The sequence below is a fragment of the Camelina sativa genome, chromosome 18 (assembly GCF_030686135.1).
Source record: "Camelina sativa cultivar CO46 ecotype springtype chromosome 18, ASM3068613v1".
Classification (NCBI taxonomy): domain Eukaryota; kingdom Viridiplantae; phylum Streptophyta; class Magnoliopsida; order Brassicales; family Brassicaceae; genus Camelina; species Camelina sativa.
In genome coordinates, this window is record NC_141897.1 from 2,870,736 (window position 1) to 2,894,229 (window position 23,494).

At 43.0% G+C, this 23,494-nt stretch overlaps 4 protein-coding genes across 8 annotated transcripts; 3 read left to right on the forward strand and 1 right to left on the reverse strand.

The window, feature by feature from the left end:
• The first annotated feature begins 851 nt into the window (after positions 1-851).
• On the forward strand, positions 852-12,801 carry LOC104760394 (uncharacterized). 5 transcript variants are annotated; one of them, XR_015588492.1, is made up of 15 exons: positions 852-1,526; positions 1,776-2,570; positions 2,911-3,780; positions 3,880-5,014; positions 5,367-5,681; positions 5,789-6,769; positions 6,863-8,395; positions 8,466-8,650; positions 8,973-9,287; positions 9,373-10,365; positions 10,450-10,999; positions 11,107-11,159; positions 11,301-11,453; positions 11,570-12,060; positions 12,220-12,801. XR_015588492.1 is itself a non-coding variant. In XM_087498171.1 (15 exons), exons 4-15 carry the CDS (start codon positions 3,752-3,754, stop codon positions 12,530-12,532), a joined length of 7,155 nt encoding a protein of 2,384 aa, XP_087354297.1. In that variant the 5' UTR covers positions 891-1,526; positions 1,776-2,570; positions 2,911-3,596; positions 3,694-3,751; the 3' UTR covers positions 12,533-12,801. The 5 variants fall into 5 exon arrangements, 4 of the variants coding, with proteins under 4 accessions (XP_087354294.1, XP_087354295.1, XP_087354296.1 ...); XM_087498171.1 differs by having other exon boundaries at positions 891-1,526; positions 2,911-3,596; positions 3,694-3,780; positions 6,863-8,650; positions 11,107-11,198; XM_087498168.1 differs by having other exon boundaries at positions 6,863-8,650; positions 11,107-11,198.
• A 131-nt stretch (positions 12,802-12,932) lies between these two features.
• Positions 12,933-15,777, forward strand: LOC104760396 (disease resistance protein RPS4). Its single transcript, XM_087498173.1, has 3 exons — positions 12,933-14,481; positions 14,614-14,925; positions 15,135-15,777. Exons 1-3 carry the CDS (start codon positions 13,747-13,749, stop codon positions 15,480-15,482), a joined length of 1,395 nt encoding a protein of 464 aa, XP_087354299.1. The 5' UTR covers positions 12,933-13,746; the 3' UTR covers positions 15,483-15,777.
• On the forward strand, positions 13,188-13,595 carry LOC147921424 (disease resistance protein LAZ5-like). Its single transcript, XM_087497676.1, has one exon. The coding sequence runs from the start codon at positions 13,188-13,190 to the stop codon at positions 13,593-13,595; it is 408 nt and encodes a 135-aa protein (XP_087353802.1).
• Positions 15,778-20,181: 4,404 nt separating the features above from the next.
• Positions 20,182-22,717, reverse strand: LOC147921425 (uncharacterized). Its single transcript, XM_087497677.1, has 7 exons — positions 22,168-22,717; positions 21,769-22,091; positions 21,631-21,707; positions 21,400-21,548; positions 21,157-21,284; positions 20,453-21,061; positions 20,182-20,319 (listed from the first exon to the last, which is right to left on the reverse strand). Exons 1-7 carry the CDS (start codon positions 22,715-22,717, stop codon positions 20,182-20,184), a joined length of 1,974 nt encoding a protein of 657 aa, XP_087353803.1.
• Between the last annotated feature and the right edge of the window lie 777 nt (positions 22,718-23,494).

Genomic DNA, 23,494 nt, shown 5'->3' on the forward strand with positions numbered 1-23,494 from the left:
CCGACCTCTACGGGTTGTTTCCCGTCGGATTCTATATATGCTAATATGGATTCCTTATTTTGGAGGTTTCAAGACATTCCTTCGGTGGCAATGTTTCCATGGATTCTATGGTATATCTGGAAGGCTCGGAATGATAAACTATTTAGTAACTTGGACTCCAACCTGGTAGCAATCCTACGGTTAGCAGAGGAGGAATCCAGGCTGTGGTCTTCAGCCCAGGAAGACCTATCCGGATCCTTTTCTACTGATGTCCCTCGGCCTCTACCCAGATCTATGACTCAGACTTGTAATGTGGCTCACGGTTATGAATCTAGTTACCGATGCTTTGTAGATGGATCTTGAAAGGCAACTGATCAGTTTATGGGCAGAGGATGGTATTGCATTTCTCCTAACGGAGAATCTCCCACCATGGGTGCATCTAATTCTCGTCGTAGCTTGTCACCGCTCCACGCAGAGGGAGAGGCCCTTACCTGGGCAATGAGGTGTATGATTGGTGCTGATAACGAGAAAGTCGTCTTTCTCACAGATTGTTCTGATTTGGTGAAGATGGTGTCTTCGCCTTCCGAGTGGCCGCTTTCAAGACATATCTGGACGCTATTGATGAAGATAAGGGTGAATTCCTTTCATTCTCTCTCGTTCAGGTACCAAGATCACAGAATGGTAGAGCGGACAAACTGGCGCGTCGTGCTAGAGTGGAGTCGCTTCCAATCACCTTTGTGAATAACTTCTCGTCTAATTGGCTCGTTTGAGTCAATCTTGTAACCTGTTGGCAAAAAAAAAAAAAAAAAAAAAGAATATTTTATTCAACACAAGAAAATATTTCTAAAACGGATTTAATTTAATCTTAAAATAGACAGACATTAAAAAGAAAATATCCATTGTGGCCTACTGGGAGAGTAGACATCAGAAAGAGGAGTAGAGGCTCTGTAGAGCTAGAGGGTCAACACTCAACAGGGAAGGCGAGATGCTGTGAATGAAATTATTAATCTTGAGTGGATGTAGTTTGACGAAGATGTCCCCCTCTAAAAATGAAGCTTTCAATATTTTAGTTATCCGAATTCGTCTCTGGGAACACTCTCATTGATAGGTTCTTCCATGGCGACTCAGGAAGAAACCCCGCCACAAGTATTTATCAATTTTCGCGGAGCCGAGCTGAGCCAGAGCTTTGTCACTCACCTCACGATAGCGTTGAAAAGGGACGGAGTCAAGGTCTGTGTAGGTGCTGAAAACCCTATTTTCAATGGGATTGAAGAGTCGAGAATCGCGCTTGTAATCTTCTCTAAGAGGTATACAGAATCGAAATGGTGCTTAGACGAGCTGGTGAAGATCAAAGAACGAGTGGAGGAAGGCAAACTCTTGGCCATTCCCGTTTTCTACAAGTTGAATTCGGATGAATTCAAAGGGCTTGAAGGAGATTTTGGTTTAAACTTGTTGAAGAGTAATTCTGGGTATGATGAGCTCAAGAAATGGAAGGAAGCTTTGGATTTCATTTTGCAAAAGCCTGGGTTTTTGTTTAGTGACGAGAGGTATGCATTCAATCTTCTTCTACCTACCCTTAAATTTAGTGGTGTCAAAGAAAAGTGAAACTAGTAGTTCCTTGTAGACAGACTTGTTAAAGTTTCTACTAAATTCGAAGAGCTAAGATTTTTAATTTGGGAAACTGAAACTTCCCGTTTTGATGGCTTGAATTTGTTCAGTGGACCGGCTGCCATGGTTAGGCCTAACTCGGCCACATGAGAGTCTCATTGTTTTTTTTTCTTACCTTTATTTGGCAGTAATTTGGCCGCCATTATTCCACTCACTGTCATGCATGTCAAGCAAGAAATCTGCCGTCTTTCAATGGGTCAAACTGAAAATTCACATTTCTGGCTGAGCGAAAAACAGAAAGATGCGTTTATGGACATTACTTTGGCAGTGATGATATCCGAGGATTTGAAAAGGGTGGAAGGTGAAACTGTTGGTGTTCTCTTGGATGCAAATTCTGATGTAAATCCAGACGAAGCTGAGAGTGTAGCAAAATTTTCTCAAAGTTCAAGGGATGATGATATAAATCTGAGGAAGGATGACAATTTCCTTGGTGAAGCAAACTCTGATGCAACCTCTAATAGAAGGCGTATCGTTAGCAAGAGCTCTATCCTGGTGACCGACGATGAACACCCACCACTAAATCAAGTATTCGTCAATTATCTGAGAGCTGAGCTGCGTCATGGCTTTGTAGCTCGCCTCAATGTGGCTTTGAAAAGTGAAGAAGTCAACGTATATGAGGACACAGTTGATGATACTAGTAACATTTTCAAGAGGATTGAGGAGTCGTGGATCGCACTTGTTGTCTTCACGAGCAAGTACACACAATCAACATGGTGCTTATACGAGCTGGAGAAGATCAAAGAACGAATGGATGAAGGCAAGCTTTTTGTCATTCCAATCTACTACAAGGTTAAGGAATCGCATGTAAGGGACCTGGCAGGCTCTTTCAATAATATGTTTCATCGGGATAAACATACCATTAAATGGAAGGAAGCTCTGATGTCTGTATTGGACAGGCCGGGTTTCGTGTTAGATAACAGAAGGTACGTTTTCTACCCTATTGTAATGTAAAAAGTATCGGGGATAGATCATGCCACTACCTGTGGATATTTTTCGACATGGCTTAGTTCTTCTACTGGATATTATGAACTATAGTTGTATCGGTTTCATATTTTTATTGGTAATTCCGAAGGGTAGAGAAATCAGAGCACCAATGGACTCCAATGTCTCAGAATTTTCTCTACCCATCGATAAGAGGAAAGAGAAAGCTATAATTCGCTTAATTGAACCTTCTCATGTACATGATAGCTTAAATTGAGTGTAAGTGATTAGGCCTTACATGATCGGAGGTTCTCATTGTTTTTTTTTACCCTTCTTTCGCAGTGATGAGACCGAATTTATCACTAATGTCGTTGTGTATGTAAAGAATGTAATGACCCAGATTTCACTGGAGCATATAGAAAAGTTATATGAGCGGCAGAGTGAGCAGCAAGGAGATGCCTCTATGAACTCTTCCAGATCAGCTAATCTGAGACTGACAAGGGTAGATGGTGAAAGAGACGGCGTTCTATGGGATACAAAGTCAGATGTAAATCCAAAGAAAGCCGAGATTGTTCAAGCTAAAGCAAAATCAAGAAGAGGTGATAGTCTGAATCCAAGAAAGGAAGACACATTCCTTGCTGAAGCAAACTTTGATGCAACCTTTAATTTACAGAATAGTCTTGAGAACAAGCGAGTTGACTCAACCATTGAAGAAAAAAAGCAAGAAAATGTTAGAGAAAGCTCTACCATGGTGATGAACGACAAACCCCAGCCAGAGCATAAAGTGTTCATCAACTTCCGCAGAGCTGACCTGCGCCATGGCTTTGTTGGCCACCTCGTGAAAGCCTTGAATATGGTTGGATTCACCGTCTATATAGATTTAGATGATACGATGGGTAAAGATCTTGGAAACCTTTTCAAGCGGATCGAGGAGTCACAAATTGCGCTTGTAATCTTCTCCAGCATGTACACTAAATCTTCATGTTGCTTAAAAGAGTTGGTTAAAATTAAAGAGCTGATGGACAAAGGTAATCTCGTAGTCATTCCAATTTTCTATAAGGTGGAGTCATTGGAGGTTAAACAACTGAAGGGAGATTTTGGTGTTAATTTTTGGAATTTGTGGAGGATTAATCGGAATCACCATATCATTAAATGGAAGGAAGCTTTGGAGTCTGTTGCGTCTATGGTGGGCATCTATTCGAAGGAGAACAGGTAATTATAATTTATAATTTATTATTGGCTTGAATCGATTGTCTCTGAAATTACATGATGCATCTCTCTCATCTGCTTTTTTTTCTCATGGCTTGGCAGTTCTGAGAGCAAGTTCATCGCTGTCACTGTCAAGAAAGTCCTAGAGAGAATTTCTCTGCGGGAAGCAGAAAATACTGAGTTGCCCACAGGAAAAGGAGGAAAGCATGAAACATATCTTAACAATCAGTACCTCTTTGGAATAGAGAAACGAATGGAGCAATTAGAGAAGAAGTTAGAGTTTGATTGCAATGAAACTCGAATTGTTGGAGTTGTTGGCATGCCTGGTATTGGTAAAACTACCCTTGCAGTGATGCTGCATGAAAAGTGGAACTGCAAGTTTTTACGTTGCCTTCCTTTTCTGGGTATACGTAAGAAGTCAGAGGACTACGGGCCAGTGTGGCTACGAAAGACACTCCTGGAAGTGTTACTCGAGGGAAAGTTTCTTGTGATAAGTAACAAGACAACACATGAATCCGTGAAGGACAAACTGCTTCAGTCTAAAGTTTTTATTGTTCTCGATGATGTGAGTAATAAGAAACAATTAGATTTTCTTCTCGGTGACCTTGACTGGATTAAGAAGGGAAGCAAGATTATTATTACAACGTGTGACAAGTCATTGCTTGAAGGACTTTCTCATGATACTTACGAGGTTCCGGAATTGAACTATAGAGAGGCCTTTCAACTCTTTAGTCATCATGCCTTCGGTCTTCAAATCTGTAGTCCCACCGGTGCCTTCTTGACGCTCTCTAGAATGTTTGTGGATTACGCTCGAGGACACCCATTGGCTCTCAACTTACTAGGTAGGGAACTTCATGGGAAAGACAAGGCTGACTGGGAGTTTGAATTGGAAGCATTGACAAAAAATTCCAGTATGATGTTCCAAGATGTCTGGAGATTCTCTACTGATCAACTTAATGAGAGGCAGAAAGATGTGTTTCTTGACATATTGTGTTTATTCAAATCAGAGGATGAGTATTTTGTTAGGAGTTTACTAGATTCAGAAGATCCTGACTCTGCTGATGCTGTGAGTGAAGTAAAAGATCTCGCCAACAAGTTCCTTATTACAATTTCTGGTGGTCGAGTAGAGATTAATGTTCTTCTGTATGCGCTCAGTAAGGACCGTGGTTCCCCTCGATTGCTTAGGATGTGGAACTACAAAGATATCATCAACAAACTAACGAAGATGGAACTATCAGTAAGTTTTTTTTTCTTTCCGTGAAAGATAATATCCAATCATGTTTATAAACAAATTTCATGATTCATAGTAAATAAGGGGAACAAAGTTCCCGATACCTCAACTGTGAAATTAAGGAAACCAAATTTCCTGAAACCCGAAATGTGAAATTAATAAACATATGCAAATTTTTAAGATGTATCGTGACATCTTTATCCACCATTTGTAATCAGAAAACAATCATAATAAATGATATATCTTGGAAGAGAAAAACTTTGATCTAGACAAGGTTTCTTGTTAAACTGTAGATTTTCAGTTACACTTAGACTCTGTGCATGATTCGCTAACATTTTCTCTTTTGGTTTGCTATCAGGATGCTAATAATGTAAGAGGTATTTTCTTTGACATGTCAAAGTTAGCGAAGAGCATCTACTTCGACAGTTCAACCTTCATTAATATGTGTAATCTTCGGTACCTGAAAATATACGATCCTAGTTGTCCTCGTCAGTATAAAGCGGACTCCAAATTAAACTTCCCTGATGGACTTGAATTCCCCTTGAAAGCAGTCCGATATCTTTATTGGGTGAAATTCCCTTTAAAGGAACTTCCACCAGACATAAGACCAGAAAATCTTGTTGACCTTACGTTGCCATTTAGCATGATTGAACGTGTTTGGGAAGGTGTTAAGGTATGTCTTCCTATGTCATATTTTTGGTGTTATTTTTTCATTAGATGGCTTGAGTAACTAATGCGGTTTTTCTGATTAGTGGTTTGAATTATGACGGGTTGTCACAGGATACACCACGATTGAAGTGGGTAGATCTGAGCCACTCCTGTTATTTGCTCGACTTGTCGGCATTATCAAGAGCTGAGAATCTTCAAAGATTAAATCTGGAAGGCTGCACCAGTTTGGAAGAGTTGCCGGTGGAAATCCAGAATATGAAGTCTCTCGTTTTCATGAACCTGAGAGGATGCACACATCTTTCATATCTTCCCAAGATGAATTTTATATCTCTTAAAACTCTCATCCTTAGTGACTGCTCAAACCTCGAGGAATTTCGGCTTATCTCTGAAAGTTTAGAAGTACTACATCTAGATGGCACTGCAATTAAGGGACTTCCTCTAGCCATCAAAAAGCTCCAGAGACTTATCTTATTGAATTTGAAGAACTGCACAATGTTGGAGTGTCTACCCAACTGTTTAGGAGAGCTGAAAGCTCTTGAAGAGCTTATACTTTCTGGTTGTTCAAGGCTTAAGAATCTTTCAGAATTAAGGGAAAACATGAAACATCTCCAGAGTTTACTTATCAACAGGATAGGAGCAAAAGAGATGCCAAACATATCCTGTGCCAATATATCAGAAGGCCAAACTTCTGCAGATATGGTCGTACAACCTTTTGGCCCAAGGCAATGGCCACGTGGTGTTAATGGAGTATGCTCTCTGCGACGTCTATGTTTAAGCGGAAATGATTTTGTCAGCCTGCAAACTGATATTGGGAAACTTTACAATCTAAATTGGCTGGACTTGAGGCACTGCAAATTGCTGACCTCTATACCTATGCTTCCACCAAGACTTCAGTACTTTGATGCTCATGGCTGTGATTCACTGGAAAGAGTTGCAAATCCTCTGGCTCTTCCAGTGCTGTCGGAGCAGATCCATGCCACATTCAATTTTTCCAACTGTAACAAGTTGGATGAAGATGCTAAGGATAGTATCATATCTTATACTCGGTGGAGAAGCGAGTTAGTTTTAGATGCACTCTCTCGATACAATGTGGTATGCCTGTTTCTATGTCATTTTCCGTTTTCCTTGCAGCTTCTGTCGGTATATAATCTGGTTTGGTATTCCTTTTTTTTTTTTTTTTGGTAGGGTTCGGTTTTGGAAGATTTCACTGGATCTTGCTTACCTGGATGGGATATACCAGCGTGGTTTAGTCACCAAGCCTCTGGGTCAGTGTTAAAGCAAAAACTTCCTCAACATTGGTGTGACAACCAGTTTACTGGGATAGCTCTGTGCGCTGTTATCCTATTTCCTGACTACCACAAGCAGAGGAACCGTCTCTTAGTAAAATGTAATTGTGTGTTCAATTACAAAGACAGGTCTCATAACCGTTTTATTAACACTATTGGCAGTTGGAGGGAACCAAGTAACACACCGGGGAAGATTGAGTCGTCTCATATCTTTGTTGGCTATACCAGTACGTTGGATATCAAGAAATATGGTGGGGAAGAAGATGAAGAGGGATGTAGTCAAACTGAGGTTTCTTTTGAATTTCAAGTGACAGATGGTACAGATGTGTTAAAAGGTTGCAAGGTGCTGAAGTGTGGCTTTAGTTTGGTTTATGCAACCAATGGAAGGGAGAATATAAGGTGGGATGCAGAGACTGTTGAAATTCCAGAAAGGATTGAGAACGTCCTAGGTAAAGCAATATCTTATGGAAACTCTGGAAGTCATGTTGATACCCAATATGAATCTTACTCTGGTCCATGTTCGGGAAAGGATGCAAATTTCTTATATGAAGCAAAATCTGACGCTAACCCAAATGTAGGGAAGAGTTTTGAAAACAAGGAAGTTGACCTTCCAAATGAAGAAGAAGACGCAGGAAGAGAAATCATTGTAAGCTCTTATCGTGACAACACATCTTCAGGAAGTTTAGAGAAGCTTAAAATGCATTCTTTTGTTGGAGTTGAACTACGACTCAAGCAAATGGAAAAGGCCTTGTTTTCGACACCAGGAAAAACACATATTCTTGGAGTTGTTGGAATGCCCGGCTTTGGTAAAACAACTCTTGCAAGAGTTTTGTTTGAAAAGCGTGGGTGTAAGTTTCCAAGGCACTTGTTTTTAACAGTGTCAAAAAAATACAGCCTGGAGCAGTTGAGGAGGGTATTCCTGAAGGAGTTACTCAAACACGTAAATCAAGACATGGATGACGAAACGACTCATGAATCGGTCAAGGATAAACTGCGTCAGGCCAAAAGTTTTGTTGTTCTCGATGACGTGAGTGACAAGAAGCAATTAGAGTTTCTCCTTGGCAACCTTGACTGGATTAAGAAGGGAAGCAAGATTGTGATTACAACGCGTGACAAGTCATTGCTAGATGGATTGGCTCATAATACTTGTGTGGTCCAACAATTGAACAACAGAGAAGGCTTTCAACTCTTTACTTATCATGCCTTCTATAATCAAATGTATCTCTCAGAAACCTTCCTGTCACTGTCCAGAATATTCGTGGATAATGTTCCAGGTAACCCACGGGATCTCAAGCAACTGGGAAGCGACCTATGTGGAAAAGATGAAGCCTACTGGCAACATGAACTGCAAAGAGTGAAACAAAATTTTAGTATTGAGATGAGAGATGTGTGGACATTCTCTATTGACCAACTTAATGAGCGACAGAGAGATGTATTTCTCGACATAGTACATTTTTTCAAATCAGAAGACGAAAATTTTGTTAAAAGTTTACTGGATTCAGGAAATCCTGAAGCTGTGAGTGAAGTAAGAGATCTTGCTGACAAGTTCCTCATTACAATTTCTGATGGGCGAGTAGAGATGCATGATCAACTGTATACATTGGGTAAGGACCTTGGTTCTCCCGGGCAGCATAGGCTGTGCAACGACAAAGATATCATCAACAAGGTGACAAAAATGAAACAAGCGGTACGTTTATTGTTTTTCTGAAAAGAGAGTCCATTTATGCCTGAAACATTTCTTGGCTATTCTAAAACAAACTTTAAGATCATTATTTCTGTGAATGCTTTAGGACGGATGAAAGTTGTTTCAGTTAGTAAGAAAACATGAAACAAAAATAATAGATGGAATCTTCTAGAATACTTATTGGCAAAGCTTTTTCAAGGGCAGAAAATTTCAACAGTTTCTGTCAAATGTCAAATAACAGGGACAACAAGCTCACCCTCTATATGAAAGCAAAACCCTGAGACTTCATGTAATTCCTAACTTTATGTTTGTTACTTGCTTTTAGGAGGCTAATAACGTGAGAGGTATTTTCTTAGACATGTCACAAATAAGGGAGAGTATTGCCTTGGAACGTATGACCTTCACCGATATGCGAAACCTTCTATACCTCAAGATATATGATTCTTATTGTCCTCGGAAATGTAAAGCTGACTGCAACTTATATTTCCCGGATGGGCTTGAGTTCCACATGGAAGAGGTTCGATATCTCCATTGGGTGAAATTCCCGTTGCAGGAACTTCCACCAGACTTCAGACCCGAGAATCTTGTAGACCTGAGGCTGCCTTATAGCAAGATAGAACGTGTTTGGGAAGGTCTTAAGGTGTGTCTTCTTGTTCCATCTTTTTTCAGTTATGTTTTCATTAGATCACTTATGTATTTTCTGATTGTTGGTTAAATGTTGACAGGATACACCACGGTTGAAGTGGGTTGATTTAAGGCACTCAAGTAAGTTGCTCGACTTGTCAGCATTGTCAAAGGCTGAAAATCTTCAAAGATTAAATCTGGAAGGCTGCACGAGTTTGGATGAGCTGCCGTTGGAGATACAAAATATGAAGTCTCTTATTTTCCTGAACCTGAGAGGATGCACAAGTCTTTGCTATCTTCCAAAGATGAATTTAATCTCTCTAAAAACTCTCATCCTCAGTGACTGCTCAAACCTAAAGGAATTTCAGTTAATTTCTGAGCGTGTAGAATTTCTGCATTTGGATGGCACAGCGATTGAAGGACTTCCTCCAGCTATACAGAACCTCCAGAGACTTGTCATGTTGAATTTGAAAAACTGCACAATGCTGGAGACTCTTCCCAACTGTTTGGGAAAGCTGAAATTTCTTGACGAGCTAGTACTCTCTGGTTGTTCAAGGCTTAAGAGTCTTCCAGATGTCAGGCATAGCTTAAAACATCTTCAGATTTTACTTCTTGATGGCACAGGAGCAAATGAGATGCCAAGTATGTCGTGCTTTACTGGATCCGAAGGCCCAGCTTCTGCTGATATTTCCTTACAACCTTTTCCGTTATATTCCACCATGAGAGAATATGCATGTGGTGTAAATGGATTATCCTCACTACGACGTTTATGTTTGAGTGGAAATGATTTTGTCACCCTGCAACATGACATTGGGAAACTATATAATCTGAACTGCCTTGACGTGAAGCAGTGCAAAAAGCTGAAATTTGTTCCAACGCTTCCACCAAGACTTCAATACTTTGATGCCCATGGATGTGATTCGTTGGAAAGAGTTGCAAATCCTCTAGCCCTTCCGGTGCTGTCTGGGCAGAAATATGCAAAATTCAATTTTTCCAACTGCGATAAGTTGGATCAAGACGCAAAAGATAGTATCATATCCTATACTCGGTGGAGAAGCCAGTTAATGCTAGATGAACTCACTCGTTACGATGAGGTTTATCTATCTCTCTCTATTAATTCGCAGTCGCCTCGGTAGAACATATTACATGTAATTTAGTTTTGGTGTTCCTTTCTGCAGAGTTCTGTCTTGGAAGCTTTTACTGGAACTTGCTTTCCTGGTTGGGAAGTGCCGGCATGGTTCAGTCATCGAGCTTTTGGACTGCTGTTAAAGCCAAAGCTGCCTCTACACTGGAGCGACAACAAGTTTACAGGAATAGCTCTGTGCGCTGTTATCTCATTTCAAGGCTATCATGAGAGGAACCGTCTCTTAGTGAAATGTAAAAGTGTGTTTAATAATGAAGATGGGTCTTGTATCCGCTTAAGTTCCACTGTTGGCAGTTGGAGCCCATCAAATAACACGCCAGGGAAGATTGAAACATGTCATATCTTTATTGGCTATATTAGTATATTGGATATCAAGAAACTGGGAGAGGAAGATAAAGAAAGATGTAGTCACAGTGATGCTTTGTTTGAATTTCAAGTGACAGATGGTACAGAAGTGTTAGAAGGTTGCGAGGTGCTGAAGTGTGGCTTTAGTTTGGTCTATCTGACGGATGAATTGCGGGTTAAATCTGGTGTACGTGGAGCCCCTCTTGAAGCTAATCACTGCAGAGATTATTCAAAAAACGGTGATTGGATCTAAGATTTGTTAGCTTCATCTTTATGTGCGATTGTCTTTGCTTCCAAGTATTGCTCAAGGTTTTTAAATTTCTGATAGCTTGTCTTCCTTTTTTAGTGGCTATCTTGGAAACTGAAGCAGCAGAAAGATCTTCTGACGGTGGGGACAAGGTACTTGAACTGCCAAATAAAATGATAGCACTTGAAGTCGTAAGTTCAATCATATGTTAATTGGTTGAATGAATCGGATATATTTTCTGTAACAAAGATTTCATGATCATGTACTTATACTTTTTGTTATGTCCTATGCAGGCTTCAAGTTCCGAACCACCTATTGCTAAGTCTCGTTTTTCCTGGACTAAATATAGAACCGTATCAAACAATTCAGAAAGAGAGAGACACATTCGAGCGTTAGAGGTCGACGCCCAGTTGTCTGAGGAGCCTCAACATCACATCGACGACATTGTAAGATCTTTTGTTTTTTTTGTATTAATAAGTAGACGAATTAACTGCTCAAACCCATTTTTATTCCCCAATCATATGAACCACCAAATTCTGAAACATTCTGTCTTGTCTATTAGATTCCCATGGTTGCATCGTCTTCTGAAGCTGGAATCCGACAAAGCCACCCTCAGGTTTTCGTCAGTTATCATGGAGCTGAGCTGCACAGGACCTTTGTCAGACATCTTGTGAGTACTTTGACAGATGCAAGGGTCAGCGTTTTCACAGACAACGACAAGGGGAATGGGACAAAACAACTGATACAACTCTACCAGAGAATAGAGGAGTCTAAGATTGCACTCGCCATCTTCTCCAAGAGGTATGTAGAGTCAAATATATGCTTAAACGAGCTTGTGATGATGGACGAGCTCGCGAAGGAAGGAAAACTCTTGGTGATCCCCATTTTCTACAATGTGAGATCAAGTGACGTGAGAAGCCTCAAGGGAGAATTTGGCCAACATTTCAAGGAAATGAGAGAGAGGTACAAGGACGAACTTGAGAAAGTACGGAAGTGGGAAGCTTCTGTGAAGTCAATTGCAAAGACAATCGGCATACACTCGGAAGTTCACGGGTATTGATTTCCTGATTTTTCCTTATTGATGAATAATAAGGTCTAATAAGATGACGTTCTTTTTGGAAATGCCAAAAAGTACACAACTTTCAACTTTTGCCACATAACTAACTTTTTCATACAAATTTTCAACTACCGTTTCTCTCTCTAATATTGCAGCGAAGATGCCTCTCTTGTTGAAGCAACTGTTGAAGCAGTTCAGAGAGCGCTAACCAAAATTTCTGAAGGAAGTCTTAAGTATCTGGGAAGTGTTAATACGCCAACTGACCATGTTTTCGCCCTTTTTGTGACTTTTCTTTCCTGTCTCATCATGTCTCCTCTACTTTTCATTGAGGCATATTCTATTTCGAGTGTTATGTGGTTAGTGAATGTTCTGGTTATGGTGGTTGTTGTTGTGGTCCTTTACCAGAAAATTTGCAGATGGAGAGACCACAAGACACAATCGTCTGCAACCATATCACCACCACCTTAAGCAAAGTCAGATAGCAGCATATTTAGGAAATGGTTTGGTGCGTGGCCCATCTCTGCTATGTTTGTTTTGCTTACTACATTTGGAATAATTACTACTTGTACTACTTCTGCTCGTCCGGGGAATTCTGCTAGAGACATTTTCTTGGACCTGAAACTCTTTGATTTTGAAGTTGTATGAACATATTTATTCATCAGTTTCTTTGTTATGCTGCCTACTAACGCCATGGGGCATTCTTCAACTATTGATGAGTACTTAAGAAAACAAACAAACGTCTTATTTGATGTAATTGATAAGTTTTCTTCTCTGCTTACTGGCCGGCCCATTTAAATCTCAAAGTGAGGAGATTGGGATCGAACCTGTACCAAAAATAATTGGAATGCATAACTAATGAGGATAATTTGAAACATGAATCTAATCGGGGTTCTGCCTTAAAAAAGAAAATAGGTCCAATCGGATTAAACCGGTTCCGACCAGCCACCAAACCATAGACTTGACTTATAGGGCAAAAACAAGCGGTCAAACTTGATGTGCGTGTCAGCGTGTGCAACTTGCTCACTGTAAAAGTGTAACCATTTTGGTTACTAACTTCATTTGAAGTTGAGTTGACTTCAGTTTTCGAACTTCTCCCAACGATTCCACCAAAAAAAACTTGCCAATGGCGGCCTCTTCCGGAGAGTCGTGGCAAGTGTTCATCAATTTCCGGGGAGAAGAATTGCGCGGCAATTTCATCAGCCATCTGGAAGGAGCCTTAACCCTAGCTGAAATCAAATACTACATCGACACGAAAGAGGTCCCAAGCGAAGATCTCACTGTCCTATTCACGAGGATCGAGCAATCTGAAATCGCACTGTCCATCTTCTCGAGCAAGTACGCTGAATCAAAGTGGTGTTTGGACGAGCTTGTGAAGATCACTGAACAAGTTAAGAAAGGAAAACTCAGAATCATCCCCGTCTTCTTCAACGTCACACCTGAGGAAGTGAAAGAGCAGAAGGGAGAGTTTGGACTTAAGCTCTACGGAGAAGCTAAAAGGAAAAGACCCAATATACTGAATTGGGATTGGTAAAACCGCTCTCGCGGAACTGCATTTCAAGAAGTGGAACAATAGGTTTGTGTTTAAAAAGATTATCAGGGCGATCCGTGAGGAGTCAAATGATGGATCGGATTGGTTTAAGGACACACTTCTGAACGGTAAAGAATTGGATCACAAGGCTCAAATGTTCAACAGGAAAATATTTGTTGTTTTGGATGATGTGAGCCATAAGAACCAAGTAAATTTCTTACTCGAGAATCTCGAGTGGATTAAGAAGGGGAGCAAGATTTTCATTACAACACGTGACAAGTCAACGATCGCAGATTTGGTTCACGATACTTATATGGTCCCTGGACTGAATGATAAAGAAGCGTTGGAGCTCTTCAAACACCATGCCTTTGACGATCAAGACTCTACTAGTACAGCAGGAAATTTCATGAATCTAAGCAAAAGGTATGTTGATTATGCTGGAGGCAATCCACTAGCCCTCAAGGAATTGGGAAAAGAGCTTTGTGGGGAAGATGAGGCTCACTGGGAAGCAAGACTAGTAACACTGCCACATTGTTGCAGTCCAAAGATTTTAACCGAATTAAGAATCAGTTATGACAAGCTGAGTGAACAACAGAAAGATGCGTTTCTCGACATAGCTTGTTTTTTCAAATCAGAAGAGGAAGATTATGTGAAATGTTTACTAGACCCATATAGCCCTGAGTCTGGTGAAGATGTTAGAGTTCTTGCTAAAAAGTTGTTCATAGGTATCTCTGCCGGCCGAATAGAGATGCATAATCTACTGTGTACATTTGGTCAGGAACTTGGTTCATCTGATGAAAACAAGTCAGGGGAAAGAATGTGGAATCATGAAAAAATTACAAACACCCTACGCTCTGAACAGGTTACCCTCAATCAGAAAATTAAAAAGGTATAAGAAATCTCAAAGGCCTACTTCAATATACTTTCTTGAGTCGTACGTTTTGAGTTTAAAGCTGGATTACTTCATATGCGGTTTGCTAATTTCTTTGTCTTTTGACTTGTTTACGGGAAATGAAAAAAGGTGAGGGCTATATTCCTAGATACGTCCAAAGTTGAGAATGGAATCCCCATAGACCCAAACATTTTTATCGAAAGGTTCAACCAGCGGAATCTGCTGTACCTCAAAGTATATGACTCTCTTTGTCCTCAGCAATGTGATGTTGACTGTAAAGTAAACTTGCCTGATGGACTGGAGTTCCCGTTTCAAGAGATCAGATATCTCCACTGGCTGAAATTTCCATTGGATGAACTTCCACCAGACTTCGACCCAGAGAATCTCATTGATCTCAGGCTGCCTTACAGTAAGATCAAACGGGTTTGGGAAGCTGTTAAGGTCTGTCTCCATGTACCCTCTTTGCATTGCTACATTACACTATGGTATCATTTGTTTCAGATTCAAGTTTGTGCATACATGTGAATTTTTCGTAACAACATTTTTCATTATTTCAGTTGAATGAAACATACATTCAAGACCAATATGACTATAATAATCTTTAAAATCTAGCTGATTGGTGGTAAACTTGTTCTGAGTTGTTGTCACAGGAAACGCCATGGTTGAAGTGGGTTGATCTAAGTTATTCAAAGAAGTTGACTGACCTGTCAGCATTGTCAAAGGCGTTTTATCTCCGAAGATTAAATCTTGAAGGCTGCACTGTTCTAGAAAAGTTGCCAAAAGATATGAAAAATATGAAGAGCCTTGTTTTCCTTAACTTCAGAGGATGCGTAATGCTCTCGTCTCTACCAGAAAGACTTGATTTAGTCTCCCTGAAGACTCTCATCCTCAGTGGCTGCTCAAAATTTATCAACTTCGAGCTGCTTTCTGAAAATCTTGAGTTTCTACATTTAGATGGCACTGCAATTCAGAATCTTCCTTGTGTTGGTACCAATTAGTCACCTCGGGTCATGGGCCTCAGCTCATGACCAACAGGCAATACGGGCCGAAGTCATGGAGGAACCCGGCCCATTATGCTCGATTGGAGAAGTGAAGTAGAGCGTAACGGTGGATAAGTCACTTCGGAGATCGGAGGATTGGTCAAAGATCTCATTTATTACGGAGTGCGAGATCTGCGGGTCCTAATTTGATATGGCATTAAATGTAATGACTTAGTATAAATAGGGGGAAAAAATTGTAAAAGGGATGAAAAAACTTCTTACAATGCAATAATACTCATTTTTACTCCCTCAACTTTCTGTCTCTAAATTCAGTTCGGAACTACTACAGTAGTAAATCCCTTCCTCCACAAAACACTTCGAGAGAAGAATCTAGTTTCGGTTCTCACATTTGGCGCTAGAAGGGGGGGGGGTTTACTACCTATACTCTCAATAGTTCTGACCCCTGACAGATCTATGCTATGCAACGCTGCCATGGCTCATGAATCCTCCAACCAGGTAACTTTGGAAACAATACAAAACTTATTGCAGGATTTGGCGGAGAAATCAGAACGCCAGCAAGCAGCTTCCGCCGCCTTATCTGATCGTTTCAACGGTCTGGAGGGGCAAGTGTCAACTCGGTTGGAGACGATCGCCGCTTCAGTCGCCAATCTCTCAACCTCACACCGCGCATACGCTGATCGTGTTGACCTCCTTTCCTCCGAGCAAAATCCACCGCGCACCACTAACTCCGCAACAAGACGCCCCTGGAGATACCTTCCTACCTCCACTGCCTCGCGGGTAGTACCATCACATCATGGAGACAATCGCACCCTGGTGCAAATCGAAGTCACCGGTTCTTCGGAAGTCCCAGTTCGGATCCCTCCGCCTGTGGGGGGGGAAATCTTCCTCAGGAGAATTTAACCCCGAGTTACGTTTCCAATCCTGAGATCCATCGCATGCAGGACGAGATCCGGGACATGCGCTCTATGGCGCACAATGCCACTACTTCGGCACCAGATATTTCTTGAGTAATTGAGGAGTCCAAGCGGACTCCATTCTCGGCTCAGATAGCTAGAGTTCGCGTTAAGGACATAGGGAAGATAACTTTCTCGAGCTATGAAGGAAAAGGAGATCCAACGGTTCACCTTAAAGGTTTCCTGCTCACTGCTAGCCATGTGGATCTCCAGCCTCATGAAGCCGATGCCGGGTACTGTAAGCTATTCAGTTCGAGGCACCGACACCGGTTAAGAAAACGCCACCCTCAACCCCGAAGTCCGGATTCAAAACCTTTGCAAAGGACAAATCTCCTCAAAAGGGTTCTCCAAGAGGATCCCCATCTAGGCCACCATTCTCACCACGTGCCAAGAGCGGAGTCCTGCCAAGCAACAAGTGGGTTCGGGATGAAAAAGCATACTGCAAGCTTCACAAGACGAACGGAAACTGATGCATCTTCTCGCAAAGAAGTTCGTGTCCGATGAAATGCCGAACGTATCTATTGATGAGCTCGACCAAAAAACGATGTCCGAAGTGGACGACGATGCTCCACCTTCAAAGAAGCCGAAGCAGGCATATGGTGATATAGAACCGAAGAAAAGAATAGATGTCATCATGGGCGGATCACGTTTATTCTGCAATTAGATAACAGCGATCAAAGACCACCAGCGAAAGCTGGTCACCTCGGGACCTAAATGGATAAAATTCGCCACGAGTGACCTACCCGAGGTCACCTTCTCGGAGAAGGAGACGGAAGATTTAAGCTCCCCACACTACGACGCCTTAGTCATATCACTTGACGTAGCAAATCACGAGGTATGTCGAATCCTGATAGATAATGGGAGCTCGGTGGATCTAATTTTCCTGGAGACCCTCACTAGAATGGGTATTGGTAAGGAGCACATCACAGGAACAATCACTCTCCCTGTTTCCACTCAAGGCGTAGGAACAATTACTCTCCCTGTTTCCACTCAAGGCGTAGCTAAAATGGTGGAGTTCACGGTGTTTGACCGACCTGCAGTGTATAATGCGATAATGGGGACACTGTGGCTATTCCAAATGAAGGTAGTCCCCTCGACGTACCATCCGTGCGTCAAATTCCCGACCCCGCAGGGAGTTCGGGAAATTCTAGAAAGTCAAAGGGTGGCAAGAAACTGCTATCTTGCAAGTCACAAGCTGCTGGTCCAATAGCAACCATAGCTCGAGGTCGCCAAGAATCTTGTTCGAAAGCAGCTTACGGGCGACCTCACCGAAGTCATATTCATTAACGCGAAGTTTCCAGATCAAGGAATCAAGATAGGAGCAGGATTAGGAAGTGAACTGCGAGCTGAGTTAGTTTCCTTCCTTAATGAACATATGACGACTTTTGCGTGGTCAGTCGAAGAGATGACCGGAATTAGTCTGGACATCATTTCACACGAGCTAAATATAGATCCGACCTTCTGTCCAGTGAAGCAGGGCCCCGAGTGAGCCGAAGGAAGCAGAGCCCCGAGCGAGCCGAAGTCGTCAATTCGGAAGTATACAGGTTGCTCAAAGCGAGACAGATCCGTGAAATACCCGGAGTGGCTCGCAAAAACTGTAGTAGTGAATAAATAGAATGGCAAGTCGTGAGTCTGTGTCGACATTACCGACTTAAATAAGGCGTGCCCAAAAGATAGTTTTCCTCTCCCGCATATTGATAGGCTGGTTGAGTCAACTTCGAGCCAAGAGCTCATGTCCTTCTTGGACGCCTTCTCCGGTGATAACCAAATTCTCATGCACCCGGACGATCAGGAGAAAACAACGTTCATCAGGAACCGCAGAACTTATTGCTACAAAGTGATGCCGTTCGGATTGAAGAACGCTGGAGAACCTTACCAACGTCTGGTGAATAGGATGTTCGAGAAGCAGCTCGGGAAAACCATGGAGGTCTATATTGACGATATGCTGGTAAAATCAGTAGAATCCGGCTCGCACCTCAGCGCATCGCAGCGCTCAATCGTTTCATCTCGCGGTCCATGGATAAGTGTCTCCATTTCTACCAAGTCCTGAAAAAAAGGGGGGAGGCAGTTCATTTGGGACGAGAAGTGCAAAGAAGCATTTTCCCAGCTAAAGACTTATCTTTCCGAACCACCAGTTCTGGCAAAACCAGAATTCGGGGAAACACTATTTGTGTACGTCGCCGTCTCGGAGAGCGCAGTAAGCGGAGTCTTAGTTCGTGAGGAAAGGGGGAGCAACGTCCTTCACAGGTACTGAGTCCAGGTATCCGAGATGGAAAAATTGGCCTTGGCCGTAGTGGTTTCAGCAAGAAAGTTGAGGCCGTATTTCCAGTCTCACTCAATCATCGTCCTAACGACACAACCACTACGTACGGTTCTCCATAGTTCCAGTCAGTCCGGAAGATTAGCTAAGTGGTCAGTAGAACTGAGCGAGTACGATATTGAATTTCGAACTCGGACTTGTGCAAAAGCGCAAGTACTAGCAGATTTTCTCATCGAATTGCCACTCGCCAGTTCGGTCGAGGATAGCGTCGAAGGACCTTGAAGCTTGTACGTAGATGGAGTTTCCCCAAGGACTGCAGCAGGAATCGGTGTTCGCCTTAGTTCACCTACAGGCGAAATGATCGAGCAGTCGTTCCGTTTGAATTTTGTTGCGTCGAATAACGAAGCAGAATACGAGTCATTCCTAGTCGGACTTCGCCTCGCAGTAGGGATTGGTGTTAGGAATCTCAGAGCTTTCTGTGACTCGCAGTTGGTTGCAAGCCAACTTTCCGGAGAAGAAGAGGCCAAGGATGGGTGAATTGAAATTTACCTGGCTGCGGCTCGGGAGTTAGCGTCCAAGTTCGACGACTTCAAAGTCACAAAGATTCCGCGAAGCGAGAACTCCGCAGCAGATGCTCTAGCTTCACTGGCTTCAACTTCGGACCCCACGGTAATAAGAGCATACGCTTGGAAGACTTCAGCGTCGTAGCCCGGGTGATGAGAAAAAGAGAAGCGGAGGAGGCAGCTCGCGCTCCCTTATCCGGAGCGACCTCTAGAACTCCGGCTCCAATACCCGAAGCCACTCCCTCACCCCTTGAGGAGACAGACACTGACGCCACTTCGTAAACTTTTATCGAAGATCGAAGTTCCACTTTGTAGACTTTTAGTCAATCAAAGTCTCCCTTCATAAAAGTTTTTTATCGAAAATCGAAGTTCTACTTCGTTAAAGTCATTTAAACCAAAGTCTCACTTTGTAAATCTTCACTGAAAACCAGAGTCTCACTCCGTAAACTTTTACTTAAAACCAGGAGTCTTACTTCGTAAACTTTTATCGGAGATCGAAGTTCCACTTTGTGGACTTTTAGTGAACCAAAGTCTCCCTTCTTAAAAGTTCTTTATCGAAAACCGAAGTTCACTTCGTAATTTTACTTTGTGGCAACAAGTGCAAAGTTCTGTTCCGCGAACCGAAGTTCGCTTCGTACATTCCTTAAAGTTGAAAGCACCTTTAGTTAAAGTCCCAGTCTTATTGCGTACTTTCTAAAGTTGTTTAAAATCAGTTTCCTAAGTTATTATAAATCGAGATCCTCTTCATGGAAGACTTAGCGAGCGAAAAACATATATATAATGAGCAAGCTGAATTAAAGAAAGAATATTTTTAGTCTGGTGCGGTCACCTCGACCAAAAGCCCCGAACAAAGTCTAGCAAGGCAAAAATAAAATAAACAAAAGGGGGGCAACTCATGCCAAAACAACCCCAAACTTGGTCTATTGCTCGTCTAAAGCGGGGACAGGGTCAGACAAAGCAACTTCGCCTACTTCGGGTGGAGCCACATTCACCTCAGCGATTCCCACCTCCGCGGCAAGGTCCAGCTCCGCAGTGTTGCTCCGGATGAGGTCCAGTTCCTGGTTTGACAGTTGTCCAAAGTTAGTCTCGGATTCATCAAGGGTGATGCTCAGGGGGGCTCTTTGCACAGTAGCTCGGCGTGTCCACAAATAGGTCAGAAAATGCGGAAAGATCAAAGTCACGGATGGTTACCTTTGCAACTTCACCATCAGCCTTCTCCTCATCAGCCCGCAGGATCCCGAGCTCCTCCTCGATGACCTGAATTTCCCACCGAGAGATCTCCTCTATAAGCATCTGGTTGGCCCTAATCTCAGCAGCTCGAATCTGGGTGGGAGCCAACCTCTCCCTTTCCTCGACGTGTATCTTCACCTCTTCAATTACAGGGCGGAGTGTTCGCCTCATCGATTGCCTCTCTTCCTTCCGTGCCTTTTCCATCTCGCAGCTGTTACCGGCCTCCAGAATCTGGTTGCGGATCTCGACCTCGTGCAGCCTATTCTTGGCGATTTTCTCGTTCTCTGCGGCTTTGAAGTAAGGCTTGCCGGCCTTCTTTAACTTTCCCCGAAGGTCTTCATTGGCTATCCTGAGGTCAAGCACCTCGACCTCACCCTTCTTCATTCGAGCTCGGATCTGCTCGGCCTTCTCCACGTTCTTAGCGTTAATAGCTTCCAACCGGGTAAACTCCGCTACCTGGGCTTCCAGGTCGGTCACCTTCTGCTGAAGTGCAGCCACTTCGGAGATTGACAGGGAGGCGAACAGCTGTTCCACGTAAGATGCCACCAAGTTGTTGAACTCGATCATCACCTGTAAAAACGGTTCTGTTAGTCAAAGGGAGTAGAAATTAGACACTCGCTAGAATCTGAAAATCGTTACTAACCTCCCCGATTTTATCCGCGAACCGAAAAAAGTTCCCCTGGTTGATCTCGAAACTCCTGGGTGGGGACGTGAACTCCAAGGCGGTTGTAGTTTCTCATCAAGTCCGCTGGAGAGGTAGGAAGAGCTGCACGAAGTGAATAAATTATTCCAACTAAAAAAAGAAAAAATGTTTTTCAAATATAAGTTCACTACTCCTAAAATCCTACTTACCGCGATATGAGTGGCGCTGCTCTTTTGGGGGGGGGGGGGGGGCTTAGAGGAAGGACCTCCGGACTCCTTGACTACGGATGGATCTCTGGACGTCTTCCCTGGCGGAGGCGCCCCATCTTTCGAGCCAGACTCCAGGGGGGCTCCATCTTTTGAGCTAGACTTGCTTCTCTCTTCCCAGAAGAGCCGGTCCGATTCTGTTCTTCCCCTGAAGACCCAATTCGAGCTTGGGTTTTCTCGCGCGAACTGGAAGAAGACTCAGGCTCTTTTCTCTTCTTCGACTGCTTAACCTTTTGTGAACTCCCCTTGATCTATTCATTGCTCGGAGCCGGGAGACCCTCTCCCTCCTGAGGTTCATCACTCGAATCTGCGATGACAATCACGTAGGATTCAGAAGGCATCATGGGGGGAACAGTAGTTTCACTTACCTCGGGGGCTGGCAAATTGGTGCTCTTGGCGGACATGCGGGCTTTTCCCATAGCGAGAGCAGTGGACATCTGCCTCTTCGCTTCCTTCTCAGCATTCTCGAGCTCTTTCTTAAGAGCAAATAGCTCTTTCTTCCTTGTAACCCATCGAAGAAGTATCAAGGATTCGGGGAGGAGAGGATCGAATAAGGGAACTCTCTTGTGCCTAACTCCAGACTCTCTGATCCGCTCGCACGAGAAGGAGCCCCAAGCAATTTTCCCCTCGCTGCAGAACCGGGAAAAAAACTCTGCGAATGTGGGAGAAAGCTGGCCACATTTGAAGTGAGCTGAAACCAAAATAACAGAGGTAAGGCAAAAAGTCAGAGAAGACTAGCTAATTCTAAGCGGACTACATTACTCTACCAATTTTTGAAGTCCACTTCAAAACGAACAAGCCCGTGAGATGCCCGAAAGTGAGCTCGTTAACGGGGAAGAAGAAAAACGATTTCCGCCACTTCTCGTCTTTCTCCAGGAGGTCGTCAAAAACCTTAAGTCCGGAGAGCGGACTCATGTAGAGGGTGCCTTTGGTACGCCCCGTCTTCACGGTGTAGACGTGGAGAAAGTCAGACAAGGACAACGAGTAGTTGTACTCCTCGGCTAAAGTTTGAAGACAAAGGACAGTCCGAACAAAATTCGGACACATTTGAGGGAGAGCGAACCCCAGTTTGAACACCATGCGTACAATGAGCTCGGGAAGCGGGAAAGATAATCCGCAGGCGGAGAAGAAACTCTCGAACGCACAACAGTAACCGGCAGGGGGGTTCTTCGGGGATTCATGTACCTCCAGAAACCAGATCTCGATCTCTAAGGGGATTCCGCAAGATCCCCTAACCACCGCCATATCGCTGTTTGAGAGATTTGATGTTGGATGGGGGCCGAAGGCGCCTGGGATAAGCGGTTTTGGGGGAGACATGATGTTAGAACAGAGGAAAAAGATAAATTGGCAAGAAAGATATGAAGAACTTTCCGGCGAACGACAGAGAGCAAAAGAGAACGGGGAAGAATAAATCGACTAAAGAAACTAATTCTGAAAATAATGAGAGCGAAGAGGGGACGGCTACCTTTATACGCAGGGTTGCAATGATTACCTCGGAAAGCGAAGAGTCCCGTTTCATGTTTCTCTCTCTCTTATAGTGTGCCATGCCGAGTTGTGGGCCCAATGCGTGTTCGGGAAAGAAAATCTCATCATTATCGCGATCAAATCACGGGATACGGGTATATTTGTTTTCCCGAAACAGGCGAAAACAGATCAAAAGTCCTCCGAGCCAATCAGCTCGAAGAACTTGGGGGGCAACTGTTGGTACCACGATTAGTCACCTCGGGTCATGGGCCTCAGCCCATGACCAACTGGCAATACGGTCCGAAGTCATGGAGGAACCCGGCCCATTATGCTCGATTGGAGAAGTGAAGTAGAGCGTAACGGCGGATAAGTCACTTCGAAGATCAGAGGATTGGTCAAAGATCTCATTTATTACGGAGTGCGAGATCTGCGGGTCCTAATTTGATATGGTATTAAATGTAATAACTTAGTATAAATAGGGGGAAAAAAGATTGTAAAGGGGATGAAAAAACTTCTTACAAGGCAATAATACTCATTTTTACTCCCTCAACTTTCTGTCTCTAAATTCAGTTCGGAACTACTACGGTAGTAAGTCCCTTCGTCCACAAAACATTTCGAGAGGAGAATCTA

What these genes read in the sequence shown, in the direction of transcription:
- LOC104760394 (XM_087498168.1), top strand. Translation starts at nt 1,096, where the DNA reads ATGGCGACTCAGGAAGAAACCCCGCCACAAGTATTTATCAATTTTCGC. An exon ending in GTGTTTGGGAAGGTGTTAAG is followed by an intron (nt 5,682 to 5,788) that starts GTATGTCTTCCT and finishes GGGTTGTCACAG; the next exon opens with GATACACCACGATTGAAGTG. An exon ending in AAATGATAGCACTTGAAGTC is followed by an intron (nt 11,199 to 11,300) that starts GTAAGTTCAATC and finishes TGTCCTATGCAG; the next exon opens with GCTTCAAGTTCCGAACCACC.
- LOC147921424 (XM_087497676.1), top strand. Translation starts at nt 13,188, where the DNA reads ATGGCGGCCTCTTCCGGAGAGTCGTGGCAAGTGTTCATCAATTTCCGG.
- LOC104760396 (XM_087498173.1), top strand. Translation starts at nt 13,747, where the DNA reads ATGTTCAACAGGAAAATATTTGTTGTTTTGGATGATGTGAGCCATAAG. An exon ending in TCAATCAGAAAATTAAAAAG is followed by an intron (nt 14,482 to 14,613) that starts GTATAAGAAATC and finishes AAATGAAAAAAG; the next exon opens with GTGAGGGCTATATTCCTAGA. An exon ending in GGGTTTGGGAAGCTGTTAAG is followed by an intron (nt 14,926 to 15,134) that starts GTCTGTCTCCAT and finishes TTGTTGTCACAG; the next exon opens with GAAACGCCATGGTTGAAGTG.
- LOC147921425 (XM_087497677.1), bottom strand. Translation starts at nt 22,717, where the DNA reads ATGTCTCCCCCAAAACCGCTTATCCCAGGCGCCTTCGGCCCCCATCCA. An exon ending in TCAAGGGGAGTTCACAAAAG is followed by an intron (nt 21,549 to 21,630) that starts GTTAAGCAGTCG and finishes TTGGGTCTTCAG; the next exon opens with GGGAAGAACAGAATCGGACC. An exon ending in CGTAGTCAAGGAGTCCGGAG is followed by an intron (nt 21,285 to 21,399) that starts GTCCTTCCTCTA and finishes TTCTTTTTTTAG; the next exon opens with TTGGAATAATTTATTCACTT.